The sequence below is a fragment of the Artibeus jamaicensis genome, unplaced genomic scaffold (assembly GCF_021234435.1).
Source record: "Artibeus jamaicensis isolate MK-2021 breed Jamaican fruit bat unplaced genomic scaffold, CSHL_Jam_final contig_2790, whole genome shotgun sequence".
NCBI lineage: Eukaryota > Metazoa > Chordata > Mammalia > Chiroptera > Phyllostomidae > Artibeus > Artibeus jamaicensis.
Genome location: NW_026521616.1, coordinates 2,875,632 through 2,899,401, shown reverse-complemented (window position 1 = coordinate 2,899,401; position 23,770 = coordinate 2,875,632). Strand labels below are relative to the sequence as shown.

Genomic DNA, 23,770 nt, shown 5'->3' with positions numbered 1-23,770 from the left:
TAAGTCGTATAGCAGATGGTGCCCAGCCCTAGGAGGGAGCACTCTGTGGTGAGAGTGTGGAGCAACGGCATTTCAGGTTGGGGTAGGCACCCCGCCGCTGGAGAGACTGTTCTGGGTGATGGTGTAGAGCTCACCTTACTGAAAAGTGAGCATCACAAAGAAACGTGCCTTCAGCAGCTGGCACAAAGCAAATCACGGGGTCTGGGCCAAGAGAGAACACAAGGGGAACGAAGCCAAGGTCTCCAAACCCAGTGTTCGGGGAGGGGGCTTTGGGTTAAACAAGAGAGTGCCTACTTGTAGCCTGCAGTCAAATGGGAGCCTGGACTGAAGACATAGAGGAAGTGCATGGGGGTCAATGCTTCCTAAAGCCCAGAAGCAGCTCCAAGTCAAACCACCACTGGGTTAGAAGTTTTCAGTATCTACCTCACATGTGCTAGGCTGTATCAGCGAGGGCCCTTCCAATGGCAGGGAAGAGAAAACCTATCGAGTACTGGCCTGCTGACAAAGGGAGTGACAGACTCACAAAGCCCATAGTCCAGGGTGGTATGGTTTCAGGCATGGCTGGATCCAGGAGGTCACACTAGATCATCAAGATTTGTCCCTTTTTCCATATCTAGCCCCTGCCTCCCCTGTGTCAGCTTCATGTTCACACAGGTTCTGGTAACAGGATTGTGAAGATGGCAGTGACACCCCTGCCGTTCTTCGAAGAGAAGAGAGTCACTCCGATGTCCCTATCTAGTGCCCATCCCAACACCAGACGAGGTCTCTGTCCTGGCACGGTCATATAGCCATCACTGGTCTGGTCACAGTGGCCAAGGACGTGGAGTGTGTGTTGCACAGACCTAGCATGTGGAGGGGAAGTGTGGGAGTTGGGGCCATCCCCCCGGCCATAGGCACCTAACAGACTATCATAGAATCTATGTGGGACCAACAGAGAATGCAAAGCAATTCCTGAAATCGATGCCAAGTAGACAGGTTTGTCCATTCCCCTCCGGATGAAGCATTATTCATCCTTAAAGGGCCCTGAGCAGGGGTCATGGGGTGGGTTGCATAGCACGCATTGCTCTCAGCTGGCGTGGACTGCATGCCCAGCAGCCCTCAGGAACCCGGTAGCCAGAGATGAACAGTGTTCTGGAGCCATGGACCAACGAGCTGTTTGGGCACGGACGGCATCAGCCACCAAGCGCTGTTTGGTGGTAATAATTGGGTTTTTGTTTTGCACCCGGTTTTGGTGGAGCCTAGTGGGTGGGTGTCAGCCTTCAGGGCTGGTCGCAGAGCTGGAATGCGCCCACATGACCAGCTCACTGTAAGACTTTCCCACCCTGAGCAGACTGTGAGCTTCCAGCCAGCCGTGGTGGCAGACTTGGGGACAGCGTGCTCCTGTGTGAGCCCGTGACTGTCCACCGTGGGCACTGCAGGAGGACAAATTCCAGGGATGTAACAGCTTCTGTGGGACTTGGTGTGGCCAGTGTCCCCATGACCTCTGCCTCCCGGTTTTCACGCTCTCCCCTTGAGCAGGGGCTGAACCTACCGACTCGGATGAATAGAATGTGGCAAACGCGCCGGATGCCACCTCTGAGATGAGGTCGTGCAAAGAGACGGTGTTTGGGGAAGGAGGGAAGAGTGAATCGGGAACACAGGTGGACAGAAGGGTGAAACCGTCCTGCGTGGTGCTGTCATGGTGGATAAGTGTTATTACACATCTGTCCAAATCCACAGAGCGGACACTGGGAGCGGCCCCTAAACCATGGACGTTAGTTAATAATGATGTGCCCATACCGGTGCCCCAGTTGTAGCAAATGCACCACATCGATGCAAGATGTGGATAATAGGGGAAATGGGGAGAGTGTCAGAGGGGAGAGTGTCAAAGAGGTATATGGGAAACCTTGGTAGTTTCTGCTCAATTTTTCTGCCCTAAAACTGCCCTCAAAGTTTATTAATTAGAGAGAGAGAGAGAGAGAGAGAGACATTACTTAAATGGAGAGGTTTCCATTTGGCACTTGCTCTTTTTCTCTCTCCCCCTGGCAGGGCACTTTCTCTGGGGGGCCACCTACGGAAAGGCCCATGTGGCAAGGAATTGATGTCTCCCAGCAACACCTGTGAGGATCTGCAGCCTGCAGCAGCCCCTGGGGTGAGCTTGGGAGCAGGTCCAGCCCGTGAAGCCTTGAGATGACCACAGCCCCAAGAGATGCTTGGCTACTGCCTGTGAGAGAGACTGAACCAGAGGCGTCCAGCTAAGGTGCACCCAGATTCCTGACCCACAATACCTGTGAGATTATTAAGTTGTTTTAAGCCATTAAATGTTGGGGGTGATTTTGTTACACAGCAAGCAACAGCTAGCATTCAGTCGACCTCTTCCCTCAGCCGCCGTCAGCTGTGCCTCTCAGCGAGCAGCCTCGCCCTTGACCCGACTTGCCCTTGACCAGAGGAGTGGAAAACCCTAAACCCAGCCTTCTCACCAGAAGCCATGTGTCACCCGGGCCCCACAGACACCCATTGCCAGGGCTCAGAGGTCTGAACTTATCTGGGCAGAAGTGATGCCGTGCCCTGCAGGGTGGGGAGCAGCTGGGGGGTTAGGTGCTAGACCAGACTGCGTGACTTCCACCTGAGATGCTTCCTGGCTGCTGCTGCAGAGAGCCGGCCGTGTTACCTTTTCAGAGTATGTGCTCCGAGTCCGCTGTCTGCCCTGTAATCACAGTGTTTTAGGCTGTCGTCTAGTTCCTAAGTCCTCCCGTGTCTTTGCCCCTCACCAAGCTCTCTGAGCGGCGCGAACTCCTCCACTTTACAATGTGGGCTCAGAGAGAGGAGGTGCCTGGCTCCAGTGGCACAACTTGTAAGAGACTTGCTTCAAGGTCCCCGATAGTCTTTTTTATTATTATTGATTTTTCAGGGTGAGGGAGGGAGAGAGATAAACATTAATTTTTCTTGTTCTACTAATTGATACATTCATTGGTTGATTCTTGTATGTGCCCTGACTGGGGATTGAACGTGCAACCTAGGCCTATTGGGGCGGGACTCTGACCAACTGAGCTACCCAGCCAGGTCCCAATTGTCTTTTCAGTAAATGTTTATCAAGCAACTGCTAAAGATGGTAACATTGACCAGGCCCCTCCCCGTCCAAACACACTGGCAGGCATTTAACAGACATGGTTTCCTTCCACCTCCACACAGCCTTCCTGGTGGGAGGGTGTTACGACCTCATTCACATGATAGGAATTGGGCGCAGCATGGGTGACCCGCCCAGGGTCACACAGAAGCTTCAGGTAGTGCGCCCGCCCGGCAGGCTCCGAGGCAGGTGGGAGCCAACGGCCGGCACACCTTCTGGAGTTTAACCCGCACAGAGAGACCCAGCTAAAGACAGCGCGGGGGCTTGTTAGTTGGGTCAGTGGCTAAGGGAGGGCCGGGTAGTTGTTCCTGGGAACTGTGGCTGGCACAGAAGCTTCTGGGGCAGAGGGGGCCAGGGGCAGCAGAAGCCTCTGCCAGTCCGGCTCCAGAGGGCCCCTGGGCGCTGGGAAGACACTCTTTCAGGCCTTCTGGCCACACTGTGTACTTGCTCACGGTCAAATGCAGCCTTTCACACTCTGCTGCGTCCCCCTCCGATCATCGATGGGAAGGTTTAGGAACGGCTCTACCTCCCTCCGCCAGCCCCGCTGCAGCGCAGCTGTACTGCGGCGCAGCCCCGTGCGGCGCTGTGGCCCGAGACCACTCCCTGGGCCCTGGCATTGCGCGCGGGCGCTGCCTGAGGCCTCTGCGCCCGGAATGAGGGCCTGCGACCAGCGGCTCCAGCGCGGCCTGGATCGGCCTGGAGCTCATTAGAGACTCTCTTGTTAGCCAGCTCTCAGGCCCCACCCCAGACTTCCTGAATCAGACCCTGCAGTTTAACGAGATCCCAGGGTGAGTCACACGCCTGTTAACCTCCGAGCTGCCCTGGGTGTTGGCACTGATTCCCCCCAGGTCTCTCCTGTGTCTGAACATCTTGTGAGGAGAGTCGCCTCTGCTCCAGACTGTCTTTGAAAGGACAGTGGCATGACGAACAGCCTTGGAAGACAGGCGCATCTCCCTGCAGAGCGTGGGGCAGGTTTGCTTAGGGCTTCTTGTAGGAGATTCCAGGTCCAAGCCCAGAGCTCCCCTGCTGTGTGACCAGCCCTTCTGTTCCAGAGCCACCCGGCCCTCTTCGCAGCCCTCTCTGGGCACTGAGGCTTGAAACCTGCCCAGAGGCTGGTGCTCTAGCTATTGTTGTGACGAATAACCTGTCCTTTGTCCCTGACCAAGAGTTTCATGCCTTTAGCCAACATCCATGAAAATGTGGCAGGCAACTTGGTTAGCCTGCAAATATTGATAATACAAAGGCTGACTCCTTACAGTCCTGCACCCTGGTCTAAGGGACAGACAGACTGACCAGCTAACTCTGGTTTCTCTACACTTAAATCACCAGGAAACTGTACAAAGTTCTACACTCAGGTTTTATTTTCAAACTATACAGGTAAAGCACATGTGTTACAGACCGATTAGAAAACACACATAAGCAAAACAGTATTTTAAAGCACCTAGTAGTCCCTCCATTCAGAGAGAGCTGGCCTCATCTGTGTCTTTTTCTATTCATGGATCTGCAAAGAGGAAGACAAAATTAATGGGGTAATAATACATATGTTGTCTCTTAACAGTTCTCTTAAAACTGTAGCATGGACATCTTTGCAAATCACTAAACTGCCATCCACACTGCACTGCAATGCGTGCCTGGTGTTTCACTGCACAGTTTATTCAGTCCCTATTTGTGGACATCTACTGGTTTCCTATTTCTGGATGCTCTAAATAATTTTGCAAGGAACATCCTTATGTGCGCATTTTAGTGCAATTTTCCAGTGCTTTGGGTGCATTCCTGGGAGTGAAAATACAAGCCCAAAGATAATTAGAACAATAAACACTTACATAGCTTTTAACTCATATGGTTCAAAGTGCTTTGTGTGCATTAGCTCATTCGGTCCTCACAACATCTCTGGGGAGGGACTTGCTCAAGGTCACATAGCTGAGAAACGATGGGGCTAGTTTGGACCCAGGTGGTCCGGTGAAGGCATCCAGAACATGCCACTCCAAAATGTGCCACTTTGGTATCAGGATTATGTTGAGCTGAAGGCAACCGAGAATCAACAGATGTAGGAAAAGTTCTTTGCTCTCTCCTGATCTATGGGAAAGCAGGGCAGAAATTTCGCCTTGTGAAGGTGGCATAGAGTCCCAGCCCCTCTCCTGGACCAGAGTGAGGAGAGCAGCTCTCACCTGCAGGACGAGGGCCACCCCCCCGCCCGGGAGTCGGCAGTCTGCTAAACAGACTGTTACTTTCCCCAGTGAGTTTCCTAGTCACTTTCCCACCGTTTACTGGCCCTAGAAGCCCAATTCCCTTTCTTTTGCCTGGTCACTTTCTCTCAGCTTATTGCCCTTTGTTCAAATGGCATCTATGTTCCCAAGTCTAACCACTTCTTTAGGTTTTTACTTCTTTTCTGTGAAGCCCTCATGCACATAAAAATATTAGTATCAATAAAATGTGTATGCCTTTGCTCCTGTTCACGTCTTTTGTCAGTTTAATCAGTCCATGAAATGCTCATGAGTTCTCAGGCTCGACATGTTAGAAATACACCAGATTTTCCCATTTGAAGATTCCTAATGCACATTGAACATATTCAAGGTACAGCAAATACTCGCTTTTTCTCCCCCATCCAAGAAGGAAGTATGGTTCCCTGTCCCAGTCACGTCAGGTTGGGTTGAGCAACCTGCTTTGGCCAACAGAATGTGGGTGGGAGTAACAGGGCGCCCGTGCCGTATTTAAGAGACATCGTATGTTTATGCTTCCTTCTCTGGCACCGTTTGAACTCTTCCACGAGAAAAATGTGCCCCAGTCAACCTTCCCAGCCTGCTTCAGAGACGAGAGCCGTGAACCTGAACTCAACACCTCGCCTTGGACAGACCACTCCATGGGCCCTATAAACCTGTGTGCAAGAAATAACTGCTTCAGCTTTGACAAGCTTACATGTCCCTGTGACTGGTGGTGGCTGTTATGGCACAAAAGCTGATCAATACAAGGGTTCCTGAAAGCCCTGCAATAAATATAATTAGCACTGTTCACCTTTTAACTTCCCCCAAATTACTTGACCATAGGCACCCTTATTTTACTCCATAGAAATCACATGGGGAAATAGTAATATAAACAAGCCCTTGATAGTGATTATACTCCAAAATAAGAATGTTAGTATTTAATGTTGAAAGAGGCATTTCTTACGATAGGATTCATTACCTAATCAGCAGTCATTTACTTCTTAAATTTCTGGGAAGTACACCAAAAGCCTTCCTAAGTTTTATCATATTATTGTTAATTATATGTACTACTTCTTCCTCTTGAGGGCACCAGCTTAAGCCGATTACTTAGGTATTTTTCAAGGGAAAATTGAAACACTCTTGCCTCTCTATAGAAACTCTATATGATCATATACCATATACCATACACCATATAATCATATATCATATAATTGTAACTGAAATCTTACACACTTAAAATATTTTTCCAACACAACCTTGGAACTACTGATTAGCTTATTTGTTTTATGGAAAATTTACACCAAATAACCTAATGGCAACCTGAGGCCTCACTGTCCTCCCCGTCAGCCAAAGTAAACTTAATTTCTGTTAAAAAGAGGCTGGCTTTAAAAAAGTTACAGGAATTATTTTCAGCACTCCTGGGACATATTTGAGTCGGGACTCAAAGACTGACAGATGAGGCCTTGCCGTGAACGTGATGCCTGAATGAAGTAAGATGCCTTCGCTTTCAGGATTTCTCAGGGGTCCTCCTTGCTTGGCCCGAAGGGACGGTCCCTCTGGGAAGACACCAGTCTGACCTCGAAGGGACGTGAGTTTTCCAGAAGCGTCATCACTCCGACTGCCTCACTTCGGGAGACCCTGTCAGTGGGGACGTCCCTGCAGGGGCCAACCCTGCCTGTGCCCCCAGACCTCCCCCTGACAACATCAGGTGTAGGGCGTTGGCAGACAGGAAGCCCCCAGGGTGGGGCTCTGGGGCCCTGACACCGAGGTTTCTGACCGTTCTTTGGCCTGGTACCTACAGGTTTTTCCAGACCAGAGCAACGTCCCCCAGCAAATTTGAGATGGTTAGACTAAAAACATGCATTTCTTCTGCAAAGCAGAGAATGGCAATCGAGAGGGGAGGAGGGATGGCAGGACTGGCCTGACCTCATTGCGGCCCCATCTTCAGGGGAGATGGGATTTGGGGAAGAGAACTCATCCAGTCTGAGAACGGACTCCATGAAACTCTCTGTGCCCAGGGCCCCTTGGCGCTCTGGGACCCCTGAGGAAGGGCCAACTCCAGACAGAAGTATTATTCCACTAAACTACAACCACGTATTAAAAAAATTGTAAGACATACAGCTGTTCTTCTCATTTTACCTAACCAAAACATTACAATTTTACCTTAAAAAAGAAGCATCTGTAAGGGTTTTTTTTTTTTTAAAGATAATTTATTGTTACATGAAGGAGTCACAAAGCAAAATGGGGTGGGAAAGAGATGTCAAAGATGAATTTAAGAAGTAGTTTTTGTCAAATACTATTCTGGGCTTCCTAACGTTAGAAACAAGAAAAGCATCCAATGAAAAGGTAATCATTCTTTGTTAAAAGGTCTGGATTTGAAAACAACATTTTTTTCAGAAAATACAAATCATCCTTATTACATGAAAGCCATAATTTAAGAGCCTGAGAAAGAAGACTTTAATTCATAAGTAAACTGGGTCCCCCAGACCTAGGAACGCCTGGTTTACCGAGTGAGCTGCAAGACGCCGCGAGCCGGGTGCCTGCCCTGAAGTGTCCTGCGCGTCTTCACCTGCCTCCTTTTCTGCATCCTTCGGCCAAGCAGGTGTGAAGAAAGAGGACTAGACCTAAAGTCCGTTCCCTAGTGAATAACTTAGCCAAACAAAACCTGCTTTTGCATTCACGGTGCACATTCACAATCGCTCGCTTCTACATACTTCACTGACATAATTCCGATTCTCTCCCCACCCAGAGCAATTTGCTTGAACTTAACTCAATCCCCCTGAACCAAAATCTCACGCGGACAACTCAGAGCACTGCCGTGGTCGGAGGCCACATTCTCCAGCCCGACCTCACTCACGTGTCCCCACTGGGCCGGGGCAAAGCCTTGGGAACTCTCGACACGTAATTTAAAATTTACATTTATCACTTGCCTTACATGATAAGATTACAGAATCGGACAGAAAAGTCCATTTTTATCATAAATGCCGTGTGATTTGCTCTTCCAAACACGGGAAGCATTTGTTGCTCTGCGTGACTGAGGAGACTCCTGAAGGACCCCGAGAGCCCTGCTGAGGGCCCCCCACTGAGCCCCACCGCACGAACTCAGGCTTGCCCACTGCAGGCTCCACCAGGGGACGCTTTCCATCAGCTAGGAGCGCGAGAGACTGAATACTGTGAAGTCTGAGGGGGACACCAGACGGTTTGGCTGTACCCACCTCCGATGACTTTAAATGAAGGTGTTTATCATCACACTTGCTCTCCTCGGAACAAAAGTCCCTGCTGTGGCTCCGGGGAACCCTGCAGCCAGCAGTTCTGCTTTCAGGGCAGATGGATGCATCAACAGAAACCGGGAGACGCAGCGGGGGTCCGAGCTTACAGTCCTCTCTAACCCTCCAACACTTGATGTAACTGCGGTGTATTCAGAGGGAATAGTCACGGTTTGTTCTTCCCAGCGTTGGAAGAGAAAAAGCCACCTGCCATTTTCTTCACTCAAAAGCCTCAGGCAGGAGAAGTGGCGGGTGAGGCAGGCGGGTGGGGGGGGGCAGCGGCAGCCTGGCCCACCGCACCCTCTCGGCCCGCCGCTGTCCCGTTCTGCTGAATTTGAAAAGATCCTTCAGTTCACACCCAACGCCATGAGTGTCACTTACATGAAAATGGACACTTAAAGGAAGTGTGTGCCCTCACAACCGCACCCAGGCTATGCAATGGCACTTGGGACATCCGTCCCTGTTTTGCTGAACCTGGGGAGGGCTGTCTCCTCCCTCGTGGCTCAGACCTAAGGCACTGGCGGAATTCCTCAGCCGCGATGACACAACCAAAGTCCTAAAAGCCGGTGACCCAGGGTCCCTGGAGAGGACACCCACCTGATGAACCAGATCACCAGGAACATCTGTACTTGCCTCCTGCCAGGTGGCATCGGGCCCCAGGTGTGGCCGCTGATTCCCACTGTGAGTGAGGGCTTCTCGCAGAGTCCCAAAAAGCAGTTTCCTAAGCACTCTTTTCAAATATCGTCTCTCTCTGCAATGTTTTCCCGTATGAAAAAACAGGAAAGTATTTAGAAACCCCAAAATACATATCAGGAGGGTTACACAAGCCTGTGGAGACGTCGCCAGATGCCAAGGGTGCCAGGCGCTCTGCCAGACCCTGAGCTCAGAAGCAACTGGTAGAAGGGAGCAGAACCAAGGCCACTGCCCACGAAGTCCCTGCAGGCGACCTGGCCCCCCCTGGAGAGGTGAGCGCGGAAGGAACCTTTTCTTTTTTTTTTTAAACATCTTATTCTGCAGGGGTTTTTTTTTTGTCATGAAAAGGATTTAGAGAATGCAAAGCGTTTCGGTTAACAGGAAACGGACATGGAAATGGAAATAAAAATGGAACAGAGAGCCACGCTCCACACAGATGGAACCCATGTGGGTGCCGCGGCTTACCGAATCGGCACCACTGTCGAAGCAGTGAGGACGCCCTGGGCTGAGACTGCTTAAAACTCACTGTTTCCATTCCAGAGCCTTTCTCCACGCCCCTCAGACGCGCTGGCCAATGGGAGGGGAGCCCCTCCCTCCCTCCCTATTTCAAATTGCGGCCCTTTTCCTTTTGCTGTGGTCTCTTTATTTTCTCATCAAATTGAGACTGGGGGAGGGGACAGAACTATGCTGCAGCATACTAGAAATACACTCAAATACATTCCTTTTAAAAACAATTTGACCTTTTTTTAAAAACCAAATTCTCTCAATTACGATAAGACAGCGTGATATTTTTTTTCTTCCCCAGGTTGGGCTTAGAGGTGTGTCTCTAGGTTAGATTCCTGGGGGCATGTATGACACTCAGGGGTGGTGCGGCCCAGTGTGACCGGGCCGGCGGGGGAGACGGTCCAGCCCCCCCAGCTTGCTGGAGTCAGCTCTCATCGGAGAGGCAATCACCGCCCAGGAACTCCGTGGCTTCCAGCTCCACGCTGGACAGGAACCTCCTCAGCGTCTTGCGGCAGTTGTAATCCAGGGTGGTGGTGTAGATGGTCTTGGGGTACTTGGGGTAGATGATGGTAGTGCTGAGGAAGCGGGCGGGCTTGTGGCGGGGCTCGAAGCGCAGCTCGGCCTTGTAGTTGCGCCACGTGCAATTGGGGATGCAGGTGACCGTCTGGCTGCAGGAGGCCACGGCTAGGCCCAGAGGCAGGTGGACGTCGTCGATGAAGTGCCGCTCTGAGTCGTACTTGACTGAGGAAGTGTACCTGGGCGGGAGATGGAAGGCAGCATGATGGCGTTCCTCTGAGCTAGGGGCACCGGGGTCCCTACTGTGACCTTCGACCTCTTGCGGGGTGCAAACTTTCAGGTGTGGAGACCCTAGTTAGACGTAGCACAGTTATGGCAGCCCTTTCTGCGTGGTGCTGTTTGAAGCGCCGTACTTCCAGGATCTAATTTAATTGTCCCAGCAACCCTGGGAGAGGTCATTGAGGCACAGAGGCATAAGGTCACAGTGGGACTAAGTACTGGGGGGGATGGGATTAAAAGCAGGGGTGCAAGATTCCAGAGTTTATGGTGCGCTCTTTCTCTGCGGGCAGCAGCCCCTGGAGTCTATGCCTGCTCACTTGAGCTGTGAGAGCCACATCAGGGTACTGACCTTACTTCCGAACTGCTCAAAGCCTCAGTTACCTTTTCCTGTAAAAGGTGCCCAGGAAGGACTGGGCAGGATGTTCACACAGCAAGTGCTGTCAGCAGTAATTATTATATCACGATGTGAGTTCTCCTGCCACACTGGGGGTGAACAGTTTGGCTGTCCCCTGAAGTGATCAATTAGCTCTTTAAAGGAAGGATGAAGGAGCCCAGACGCCCTGGATGCTGCTTCTGGATGCTAGCTGATACCCAGTTCTGGCACTTGGTCCACCTTCGCCTTTCGTTTGGAGAAGCCCTCGAACTCAGGGACTCTGAGACCTGACTTTCTCAATCAAAGGCAATTGCAATCCTGATTTCCATAAAAGTCCCAAACATCAGTGTTCCTCAAACAGCTACTTTGTTATTTTTAAAGTCCTTCTTTGGTAATTTGGGAGTTACTCTCCTTTATATATAAGCAAAGCCTAGTACATTTCCCTATATAACTATTGCAGCTTCCTAAGCGCTAAAATGTCTATGAGCATCCCACCTGGGCACATCTAACCACACTGCCCCCAGCAGCCCCGCTGGTGGGTCGGGGAGTGAGAGTCAGCCTTCTTTTCAACCAGCCGGAGAGAAACGCCTATTCTCCTTGGCCAAGTAGGTAAGAAGCTGGTGAAAGCTAATGTCATGAAGTCATGTCCTCATTTTGTTCAAAATACAAGCTCTGCAGGAATAAAGGGCTGAACTGCTCACCTCCAAACTGGTGAGCCTCCTTTGTTCCACGTCAAAGGGCCCTTTGTGTTCAGGCAACTGAAACTCCAGCTATAAAACCACCAGCTCCCAAAAGTAAAATGCCTTTCTCTAAAAAGACACATCTCGAACAGAGCCTCTCAGTGAATCCCTGCCCCCAGATAATCCTGAATGAGATACATTCCCAAAGAAGAACGAGACTTTCCCAGTGAAATTATAAAAACAAGGCCACAGCACCTTGAAATAGGGTTGGGAGGTTGGCTGTGGGTGGGGAAATGGGGACCGACTTTTGGAAAGAGGAATCAATTAGGAAATTTTAAACGTCTGATGGCCCTGACACATGAAGTACAAAAACCAACTTGTAGGACTTTATCTGCAACGTAAGCTTGTTTTTTACAATTGACAAGGATATCTATGTATTTAATTGCTTAAAATGCACTAGAAATTCTGAAAGCATGCCCACTGAGTGATGAAAAGTCACTGGCACACTCCTGTGATAAACTAATTTAAAAAAATAAAAAAAGTACTCATTTCCAGAATTAAAAAGTGAAAACTTTAAAATAAAATAAAATCAGAGCCTGCTGTATTTACCTGACTTCCGTTGGTGGTAAGGGGTCAAACTCCACTCCTTCACCAAAGGACAAGGGGCACAACTTGGGTGTGCAGGCGGAAGCCGGGGGCGTGGGGAGCGAGGCTGGATTCTGTGAAGAGGGGAGAGAGAGAGAAAAAGCAGTGAGACCACGGCCAGCCGAGCTGATCCAACCCCTGCTCAGAGCAGGTCCGGCTCTGAGCCTCCCGCTGAGCACCCGAGTGTGACCGTGCTACCCCTTCCTGGGAATGACGCCGAGAAGGGCTGACCCACAGCGTGGGAAGAGCAGAGGACAGCGAGCCAGTCCCAGGTCTATCATGTACGAGCTGTGTGGCCCCACAAGAGCCACGTCACACGCCCTCAGAGACCTTGTCTTGCACCCCAAGGGGGTGCCCCCTTCTACACCGAGTTTCCGTGAAAGGCTGACAAGAGGAAACACACGAGTTCAGCGACATCGCTGGACCCAGGGCCCACTGTGCCACCCGGCAGGGGGGTGGGCAGGAAACCCTCCCAGCTGGGGCTCCCTGAACCAGAAGCCTCAACTGCGTGCCCCCTGTGCCCCCAACCCTGTCATTGTCTCAGCAGCACTTTCGAAAAGGCCCAAATGAAACCATCCTGCCAGGGATGTTCTTACACTGCAGATTCGGGACAACCTCCCCCACCTCCTCTGCCTCTGGGAAGATCAACGCCCAACCAAGGGGGCGGGTCTGCAGCCTCCCTGGTAAGAGGAGCACCAGAAAGTTCTCCGCGCCACTCCGGAAAACTCGAAGGCCGGGCACCACGTGCCTGGACGTTAGCGGGCTTCCCCTCAGGTCAAAGCTTTGGACTTTCTGCTCCATCAAGCAGCCTAGATGCAGGCGCCAGCGCTCCCTGGATTTCCGTGGAGTGCCCCTCGGGTTCCCAGGTTACAGGGAAATCTGTCATTTTCTTTGCCGGATTTGAGAGGAGGACCCACACTTGGGTCGGGGTGTGGAGCGGCAGCCTCACCCTCACATCCTCCAGGACAGGGAAGGTCGAAGACTGGCTCTAAGACACTGATTGTGCTGCTGGGACAAGGTGTCACTGAAGGTGTAGGTTGGGAATACAAAAGCCAAAGGGGACCAGGGAGAGGGTCCAGCACCTGAATTTGGGTGGCAAGTTCCATAAGCCCGGGCTGGGCTGGGGCTTCCGGTGAGAACCAAGGCCGGAGGATGAGGCTGGGCAGGGTGGGGGTGGGGGGGACACCCAGGGCCATGAGGTGTGGGCATTGGCTGCTGCAGAGCTTTTGGAAACAGGCCCTGCTCTGCCCCCAGCTCTCTGGCTGCCAGACATTTCCCAACCTAGGGGGGGCTTCCAGACAGTCCTGGGCTGCAGGACGACAGCCACAGGAGTAGACAGGCGACTCTCCAACACTCACATTACAGCCTTCTCTCAGGCACCCACACAAGCGTTCAGTTCCCTGGCCTCGGCCTTTCCTGCTCCCTCATCCCTGCCCACCCACTGGACACACACTGAGCACACACCTTGCTGCAGGTGTAGGCTGGGAGTGGGGCAGGGCAGCAGGACTTATAGCAAACACACGGACAAGGTGCCACCAGGGAACGGGGATGAAGCCGCAGACTCTAGCATGGCTCTGGGAAGCATCAAGGAAGACTTCCTGGAGGAGGTGACGAGCTGGGCATTAAAGAGCCAGCAGGGCTTTGACAGGTGGAAAAGCTGACTGGGTGTTGAGAGAGGCAGGAAGGGATGAGCTTGGAGAGAAAAGGTGTGCGGAGGGGAGGCAGCAGCCTCAGAGGGAGGCCCCAGCCTGCGGTCTGGAGATGCCAGGATGAGGTCGAAAGGGCCAGGTCCTGGGGGTGCTGAAGGCCAAGTTGAAGCTGGTGCTGCCTTCTGGTGGAGATGAGAGAACGCAGTGATGTCCACAGAGAGGCAGGGTCAGTGGGTCAGAAATCCCACACACCATCGAAGTGTGTGGGTTCCTCAGGAGCAGCGGCTGCCACTGACTACTTTACCCAGGGGGGAGGGCTGCAAACACCGGCTCCCTCCCCAGGGAGGGCTGGGGCGCGGGCCCCTGTGAGCCTTGACTGAACGCAGGATGTGGGCTCCCCTGAGCTCTAGGTAAAGGCAATAAACACCACCACCTGAGAGGCTGCTAAGGCAAAAGAGACTTGGTGTTTTTCATTAAAGAAGAATTTAAAAAGAAAATAAAAGCATTCACTTTTGAAAGTTTCCACCCACCTAAAGGCCTCCCGCCCGTCACGTGCCAGACACGGGTTAGGTGGCAGGACAACGGGGGGCGCAAGGAGGGCAGAGGCTCATGGGGTGACCTTTCTCAAAAAGTCCCTCCAAGGACACTAACACAGTCCCCCAAGGCTGGCCCCGCTCGCAGTCTGAATCCCGGGGCTGGGGAGCCAGAGCACGCTCCTCTCCCCGAGACCAGCGGGAGGGTCTCAGGCCCTTGGGAGCCGCCGTCTGCAGGGGAAAAGCCCGGGAGGCAGCGCGGGGCCTGCACTCCGGGGAAGGCTGGGGTTCCCTCTTGGTGTCCCCGGGCCCCTTCCAGGACGGCGGGGACAGGAATGTGGCCGGGCCGCAGGCTGCCACTCCGAAGGGAGGAGGAGGCGGCCCGCCTCTCCCCGGGGCTCCCGCGCCTCCCAGGCGATGACAATTTTCCAGCCACCGGCTCCAGCTGGCCGGGAACTCGCCGCGCTCCCGCCCCGGGCTCCCAGCTATGGCCACGCCGTCCCGACGGGAGGGTGGCGGCGCCGACAGCGCGCCCCGAGAGGGGCCGCAAGACCCGCCGGGAGTCTCCCGGGGCCCGGCTGCGGTTGGGATGGGGAGTGAAAGGGCCAGAGCGGAGCCACTCACCGGGACCGCGGGGGTCGCCGCCACGTCGGGCTCCAGGGCCCCGGACGCCGGGGCGCGCTCCCCGCTGCCGCCGCCGCCCCCGGCCGCAGCGAGCCCCCAGTGGCTGGGGCTGGGGCTGGGGGGCAGCCCCGAGTCCGGGCTGTCCAGGACGCCGTCGCCCTTCTTCTTCGTGTCCACGAGCTCGGGCACATCCTGCAGGTTCAGCCGGCCCACCATCGCCGTGTGCGCGGCGGGGCCCGGGCTGGGGCCGCAGACGAGCGAGGGGCGCAGTTGCGGGCCGGGGCCGCTGCCCGCCCGGCCGCCCTGCCTGCCCGCCCGCCGCCCGCGCGCGGTCCAAGTCTGGCGGGCTGCGGCGCCCCGGGCCCGCCCTCCGCCCTCCGCCCTCCGCCCCGCCCCGCCCGCCGGGCCGCCCCGCACAGGCCGAGCCGCGAGGCCCGGCGCCAGGGGCCGCTGCGTCCCGCCCGGCCGCCCAGTCCGCTCCGAGCGACGGATCCCGGCGCGCCAGGGGCGCCGGGCTGGCCTCCCGGAGGACCCCGTCCGGGCCCCCTCCCCGCTGCAGGTGGACACGGACGCCACTGTCCCCCGGCCCCTGTCCGGTCTCCCCGTCCCAGCAGGGCCCAGCGGGCTCCAATACCTCGAACCCTGGCGGTCTGGGGAAGCCAGAGCTCAGCCCCGGCCTGCAGAGCCTTGGGGAGCCGGCCGAACCCAGCAAGCAAACAACTGGAAATTATTAATAGTTAATGCGCTTCGTATGGCTCTAGCCGCCTCTTGGCTCAGCAGGGCGGGCTCTCAGTCTGTCTCTGGCTCTCATTTCTGCCCCGCAGGAAAAGAGGGCCTGCTCTGCCGATCCTCGGGGGCCTCCCGCGGAGAGACATCACTCCCGGGGCCGAGCGCCCAGCTGAACAGGCTGTGGCCACACCAGGCAGGGAGAGCCTGGGCGGGCGGACTGGGGCCTCGATGGTGAGCGGGCTCAGCAGGCCGCCCACTGCTGTCTGGGGGACCCTGGGCTCCCGGGTGAGGGCCACAGCTTTTCACTCACAGGGGTCCCTGTCGAAGCCCAGCCCGGGGGGCTCTCCCCTCGTTTTCAGTTCGACAGAAAAACCTACCTGAGCAGGGAGCGATGTTCAGTGGCTGCCTGCTGTAGACCTGGCTGTTCTCAAACCTAGTTCTTTTCCTCAGAGACTTCCAAAATTAGCAGTAAATATTTGGTAAATCCCCACCCTCAACCCCACTGCCACCCTAACCTGAGGGTTTTGGTGTGTGTTCGCTCAGCTAAGAGCCTCAAGCTGGAGCTGTGCCCAGACCTAGCCTGCAAGCACCAGCTGTAGAGAGGGGTGTGCCCAGGGTTGGGGGACTCCTCTGACTAGATAAGAGGTGGGCTCTGGCCCTGGCCAGGGGGCTCAGTTTGCTGGAGCATCAGCTAGTAAACCAAAGGTCACAGGTTCAATTCCCAGTCCGGGCACATGCCTAGGTTACAGGTTGGATGGGTCTGGGCAGGTTGAAAGGGAGCAATGGATGCTTCTCTCTCACATCAACGTTTCTCTTTCTCTCTCCTTAAAATCAATAAACGTCCCCTCGGGTGTCCTTGGGTGAGGATTTAGAAGAAGGAGAAGGAGGAGAAGAAAGGTGGCCCTCTGCGTGTGCCCCGCCATGGCAGCCCAGTCCGTGTCCTGGCAAAAACGAAAGATACTTGTCCTGCTTGCAACGCGTGAAGTCAGAATTTAGTGTAGGTAGACGTTAGAGATCTTCTGGCAAAGTTGAGCCCTCCCCTCCTCCTCACTCATCATTTTCAGGGAAGAAAACAGAAAAGGGATTTGGCTTGCTCCACGTCATACAGTTGGTACAAGGCAGCTTGCCCCCAGTGATCCGCTCCACAGGTCGTCCATTCATTCAGGACCCGTGGGAAGAAGGTGCAGAATCACAGTCCAGACAAACTCATAGTGCAAGGACGTACTCTAAGCAATGGGTCTTAGAGGCTGGGCTAATTACGCAGCTGTGCCTCTGTACCCTCGGTGATCCCACCGGCTGGACGGCCTAGGCCGACCCCCAACCTGGGCACCCCCGAGGGATCAAAGTGCTTCTGGGGTTATGGAGAGCATGGTCCACCAGCCATGGGAGGACCTGGTGCCCTGGAGAGAATCTGCCCACTGGTGTTCCCACACAGACCCTGGGAGCTCTTCCCCGAGTCTGGCCAGGTTGGGAAAGGTATCCAGGAAGATGGCAGTTGCTCCAGGGGAATGGTGGTGGTCACCGTCATCAGCCTGGAAGAGGTAGAGGACAAGACTGGGGAAGATCACCGCAGAAGGCCAGTGTTAGCCCCTCTCTGCAGTGTGGATTGTGGCGGAGAGCTTGGGAGGGATCTCCCCACCCAAACCTGCTAAAACCCAGAGCCGGAGCTGGGGTGTGCGGGTGGAGCTGGGCATTCCGCCTTCTCAAGAGGGTTCTGAAGGGCTTCAATTATCCGTGTTCTGACAGAAGATCCAGAGACACCACAACTGCCAAGTGAGCAAGGAGACATGAGACTGCAAGCTTCAGAGGGTCCAGGCAAATCAAAGGGACACCTTTGGGACACCCCTTTCTCCCGGGCACCGGGGTCATCACATAGCTGATCTGGGAGTTACATGGGTATCTTGGCCCTCAAACTGGACCTAGGACATCCACACACCAACCTCCATCCTATGAAAGTTCCATCTGATCCCCAAGAATGACATCCCTCCAACTCCAGAGCGCTCGTCAGGCCCCAGGACAACTGCCAAGGAGCTTCAGAAGCATAAACTGGTTGCCCACCATGGCCTCCCCACTCACAGGAGGAGGGAGGAGGGAGTCTGTGTCCCCGGCACAGACTCGCGCACCAGAAACCCAGGGGCTTGGGCTTGAAGGGGGCTCAGTGCTGGGGCCCGACACAGATGGAGAAGCAGAGCGGGGACCATGGCTCCGTGCACACTCTCACCGCACCCTTCCCCAACAACCTGCACCAAGTCTCACCCTCCCTGGCTCCCAGAATTCTGCAGAACCAATCAAAAAAGGAGGAGAGACCCCTGACGGGTGTGGCTCAGTGCGGTGAGCATCGTCTCACAGAGGAAAGGTTGCAGGTTCAATTCCTGGTCCGAGCACATGCCTGGGTTGCGGATTGGATCCCCAGAAGGGTCAAGTATGAGAGGCAACCAATCAGTGTTCCTCTTTCACATCAGTGTTTCTGTTCTCTCCCTCCCTGCCCCTCTCTCTAAAAATAAATAAATAAAATCTTTATTAAGAAGAAAAAAGACAATGAGGAGAGCCCCCAGGTGTGTTCAGATGGTTGTTGAAGAGCAGAGAAGGCGGAGGGCGCTGTGGCCTGGCCGGGGACCCTGCCTGCCGGCCCGGTGCCTCTGAGCAGCCCTGGCCTTGGCGGGGGCGCAGAGGGGGCTGCCACAGCGGGAGCCCTGCGACTTTCACCTGCCCACGTGTTCTTCTCGGGAGGAGAGCCAGGGACTTCCTTGTAACGACCTGGGTGTGCTTCTCAGTCCTGAGCGAGTTGGCTTCTCCTGCCCTCCTCTGGAAGGGCCTCATCATCCTCCTCCATGCTTTTCCAGATCGATTTCCACCAGATCTTTAACTCTGACTGAAACCAAAAACTCTCACCGAAGCTTGGGAAGACAACAGATTCCGCCTTTCCCCCTTCCTGCGGGCCTTCTTCCCAGGAGCAGCGGGACTGCACCGGGACATCGGGGCCGAGCTGCGGCGCGGGAGTGGCCTCTTCTCAGAGCTGTCCTTCCAGAGCGGCCGTTGTCCCCCTGCCTGGGTCACAGAGACCCGCGTCCGCCTAGGACCTGGGTTCTGGCCTGAGGCCTTTCTCAGGAAGCTCTGAGGAACAAAAGACCAGTGAACGGCCATCCTGCATTTCCCCGTATTCTGCACCGGATTGAGTTGGTGCCTGAACGGGAAGGAGTCAGACAAGAGCAGGGCAGGACCCCACGGGGCTGCTGCGCGCTGCTGGGGAACGGCTTGTCCTCAGTCGGCTCTGCCCGGCAGCGGATCGAAAACCCCGCGGCTCCAGTGCGCTGGCTCCCAGCCGCCTGTGGCGCCCTGCGGTGTGCGCGGGGCAGGGGCTGGGGTGGGGGGGCGTGTCATGACCCGGGGATCAGCTTTAGTGCTCAGTCAAGTCCCTCCACTCCTTCCAGTGCACCCACGTCAACCAGAATACTTTGAAGAAAGAGAGCTTCGTTTCCTTAAGTATTTAAGATTACGGTTATCGCCCTGGCCAGCTGCTCAGTTGGTTGGAGCATCGTCCGGATACGCCAAGGCTGCAGGTTCCATCCCCCTCAGGACACATTCAAGGAACAACCAACAAACGCATAAATAAGTGAAACACCAAATGTTTCACTTATTATCCATGTTTTTCTCTCCCCCCCAATCAATAATTTTTAAAAATCAATAAAGTTAAAAAAAGGTTAAGGTTGTAGTTTTCAAAGAACATTGAAAGGGAACTACCATGTTCAATAGAGAACAAGCTGAATTAGAAAGATGCGCTGGGCCACAACGCAGCCCCCGGGAGCATGCGCACACCGAGTCCCTGCGCTCACAGAGGTGGCGCGGGTCAAACGGAGCCAGGGACGCTAGTGCTCGGCTCTGCGTTTCGGGCGCAGTGGGCCCAAGCAAGCAGGCCACCTCCTTTTCTCAGGTGGGAGACCACCAGCTCATCTGGACAGATGGGATCTAGCCCAGCCCAGCTGGTGACAGTAACCCAGATCCCGAATGCAGCTCAGGGTGAAGTCGGGCTGATGTCCCTGTGTGGGGAACCCCGTGTGTGACCCCAGTCAAATACAAGCTCCGCCCTCGAGGCCTCCTATTTGTAAGCTGAGAGCTATTTTCCCAAATGCTCCCTGGTTACACAGAACAGGGCCGTGGCCTCTGCAAAATAAAATCCAGATGGGCTTTTGCAAAGAGCTGGGGCACATGGCCTCCTTGGAACCACATCCATGCACTTGCACTCCTGGCTGCAGTCTGCATATTCGCACTGGACAAGGACTTGCAGCCCAGAAAAATAGCCTTTAGTTGAGCATTTGAAGTTAAGACCCTTGGCTCGGTGGCTGTCAGGCATGTCGTTTTCCCTGGGGAACAGGTGGCCGGTCTGCACAGCCACAGTCCGAAGGCGGCCTCGAGGCTCCACGGACCACCTGGGATTCTGGTCTGTAGGGAAGGGATGGAGAAGGGAGCCCATGGGGGTGGCTGACTGTGCCGTAATGACGGTCTGACCCGCTGTGTCCTTCGGGGAGCCATAGCCCCAAAGCGCACTCCTCCTCTGCCCCAAATTCAAAGCAGGATACACACGGGGAGGGGGCGGCTGTGGTTTGCAGCTCTGTGCTGTGGGGAACTCCCGATACTTGCTGAAGCCATTTACATGCCTTTGAAAAATGTTTTTCAGTTTTGAGTCTTTCCTGAAAATTAGCCAGGGGTGGGGAAAGAACTTGGGGTGAGCAGAGAGGTACAAAGAGAAACTGTGTGTCTCATGCTTTCCCAGGCCATATTGGCCAGGGTGTGTGTGTCAGGGGGGAGGGGGAGGTGGGGGGAACGGTTAACTGGAATTTTATTGCCTCTTGCCCCCAACCACTGACAAGTATTTCTGGAAATCTCCGAAGGTTTCTCTTAAAATTTAGTCATAAATAAATCTGGTCATATGCATGGGAATGCCTACTATTAATTTTCTTTTCATTCCCCTGCCCCACTGCTCCAGCTGCTGGTTCTGCTGTTATATGACGACGTCCCACCACAGCCCTGCAACAAGCTGCCCTTGCTGAGACCCCCATCAGCTCCGCCGGGCACCTAGGAGAGGCTGCAGCTGCGCCGCTGGGGCCCCACTCCTCTGCCCCACGCCAGGCGCTGCCCACAGCCCCCAGGCACCGCTGCTGATACTGGAGGGGGCACAGGAGCCTGAGTGGGGCTGCGAGTGCCTCCGCCCCTTCTGGTCTTGTTCATAGGGCGGTCCCACAGCAGGGTGGCTTCCTTCAGGCCCGCCTCCCAGCCTGGGACTCAAAGTTGAACCCTGCAGGGAAAGGCCAAAGTAGTAAGACAAACAAAATCTGCTTTGAATTCCAAGTCCCTGTGCCCTCAGCCAGGCCTGTCCTTCTGGCCCCTTCTCCTGATGCACACGGCAGCCGGCTGTCCTCCTTCGGTCCTTGGAGTGGGTGTCGTTCCGTGGCGATGGGCCCGGCGTACTAAAGGTGACGCCCCGCTCACCTTTTTAACTAACTCAGTGTAGCTCACAGGCCTCGGTCTGTCTCGAAGTGGGGAAACTGCCGTGCACATTCAGCGTTGTTTCTTATCTTCCGGGGAATAACGTTTTTTCATAACGACTACTCTTGTCCTGCCTGTCTGCCCGGTGGCATCTGGGGAGGCTTATGTAACATGGTGGCAGCAGGACAGGTGGCTGGTGGCACCCGGGCCCCTGGGCATGTTCCCACCGGTTGGGCTTCTGTGAGGTGTAGCTTGTCCTGTGTGGCCGTGGAAGGCCGTCCTCGGCTGTGGACGCGCCAAGTGCTCCGCGTCCTGGTTGTCCCAGCCTACGGTCTCTTCCAATGAACTGGCCCCTGTACCGCTTCTGGGGGCTCAGGGAGCGTGGGAGCCACCGCCTGCCCACGTGGGGCGTGAGACTGCGCTCTCGCTTACTCAGGCCTGCCTGGCTGGACAGCCTTCCGAGACGCTTCGGCGCCTGGCTGCACACGGGATTCGCCGTGGGGCCTGCTGTTTCCTGCGGTAACTGCCGGGAGCCAGGCAAAGGCTTGGGTTTCCCTCATACTTATGGGGGGGGGGGGTCTCTTATCTTGGGGCTCAGCCCAGAGTGGTGGGGTCCCGGACATTTTTCTCAGGGGCCTACCAGCTTTTAAACCATGTCATACACACCCTGTGGTTTTTCTTATCTGCTGCTCTTTCTTCTTTTTAATGACAAAAAAAAAAAAATGTGGAAGTTGAGATGCCCTGTCCCTATGCTGATGGTGTGTGTTCTACGCAAAGTCCTCCCTAATTCTGGCTCCTCAAAGTTAAAGGTGCACTTTTGTTTTTCTGGTCATCAGCTGAGGACATTTTTTCATTGCTTTTATGTTTTTATTATTTTTTAAAGATTGTATTTACTTCTCTTTAGAGGGGAAGGGAAGGAGAGAGGGGAGAAATACCAATGTATGGTGGCCTCTTAGGCGTCCCCTGCTGGGAACTGGCCTGCAACCCAGGCATGTGCCCTGACTGGGAATTGAACCGCGGTAGTTTGGCTTGCAGGCCTAAGCTCAATCCACTGAGTTACACCAGCCAGGGCTTCATTGCTTTTAGAACAGAGGAAGGGAGGGAGGGAAACACTGATTCAAGAGAGAAGCATCGATTGGTTGCCTACCGTATGTGCCCAGACTGGGGACCTAACGCACAACCTAGGTATGTGCTCTGACCGGGAATCAAACCCACGAGCCTTTGGTCTGGGATGACGCTCCAGCCACCTGAGCCACACTGGCCAGGGCAAAGGTACACTTTTAGACTGAGGAACCAAACCAAACCAAACCAAACACCCCAATCTTCTCACACTGACAGTCACGGCTTTCCAGGCTTTCTTCTCTCCTCTCGAATCCCCAAAGCCTACACAGGATTCAGAAGCTGAGAATTTCATCTTTATACCATTGCCAGCGGAGGACGCTGCACATGAGACTCCTCGCCTTCTGCCGGAGTGATGCGGAAGAGGCAGGGGAAACAAAGAATAGGAAAGACGCCAATTTAACATCAAACTGTTACCTCTCCACATGTGCAAAGGTGACCACTGCTTTCACGAGCAAACCCACAAAGCATGTCCTCCAGGAGCCCTGACCATGAGGGAAGCCACAGGGCTTTTGCTCAACAAGAAGGCTTTTTTGCAGCAAGACACAGCTCTGGTTGGGTCATATTTGGCTTTGTGCAATGAAAATGAAAGAGGAACTTCCGCTTACTGGGTTTCCACGGACAGAGCTGCAACTGTATCCTCTAGAGACCAGGAAGCAGGAAGAAACGTCTAGGGCGAGTGAGGCTGTGGAGAAGTGGGGGCACGCACGTGATGGGGGAGTGCGCAGCAGGACGGTCTCCACGGAGGGCGTTGGCCCAAAGCGAGGAACGCGCCCACTGTGTACGTCCTTCCATCTTTTAAACTGGACAGTTGTGGGGGGGGGTGGCATCCTGCACAAAGGTGAGCACGACTAAGCCAAGATGCCTACAGAAAGATTCTCACTCATGATGTCTTTAATAGGCAAAAAAAAGGAAAGCACTTATTTCTACATTGATAGGAGATCTGCTAAATAAACACTAGTATATCTGAACTATGAAACACCACGCAGTCATTAAAAAGAATGAGTAGACAGTTGTTTAGAGTGTCATGCCAATACGCCAAGGTTGCGGGTTCGATCCCTGGTCAGGGCACATACAAGAATCAACCAATAACAAATCAATATTTCCCACTCTCTCTCTCTCTCTCTAAAACCAGTCAATCAATCAATCAATCAGTCAATAAAGAATGAGTAGATCTATATATGCTGAGGAAAAAGATGTCCAAGGTATGTTGTTTAGCTGCAGAAAAACATGCAAATATGCTTCATACTAATTCTGTTGGCAAAGTGCTCCTCCCCCACAGCAGACACAGAGAAAGTCTGAGAGGCGAGTAGGACCTTTAATATATTTCCATATTGGTTTAACTTCTTAACACGAATGCTTGTGTTGC

At 54.2% G+C, this 23,770-nt stretch overlaps 1 protein-coding gene across 1 annotated transcript; it reads right to left on the bottom strand.

Moving 5' to 3' along the window:
* Positions 1 to 7,504: 7,504 nt before the first annotated feature.
* RFLNB (refilin B) lies at positions 7,505 to 15,430 on the bottom strand. Its single transcript, XM_037133768.2, has 3 exons — positions 15,070 to 15,430; positions 12,228 to 12,337; positions 7,505 to 10,525 (listed from the first exon to the last, which is right to left on the bottom strand). The coding sequence occupies exons 1-3, from the start codon at positions 15,283 to 15,285 to the stop codon at positions 10,195 to 10,197; spliced, it is 657 nt and encodes a 218-aa protein (XP_036989663.2). The 5' UTR covers positions 15,286 to 15,430; the 3' UTR covers positions 7,505 to 10,194.
* Between the last annotated feature and the right edge of the window lie 8,340 nt (positions 15,431 to 23,770).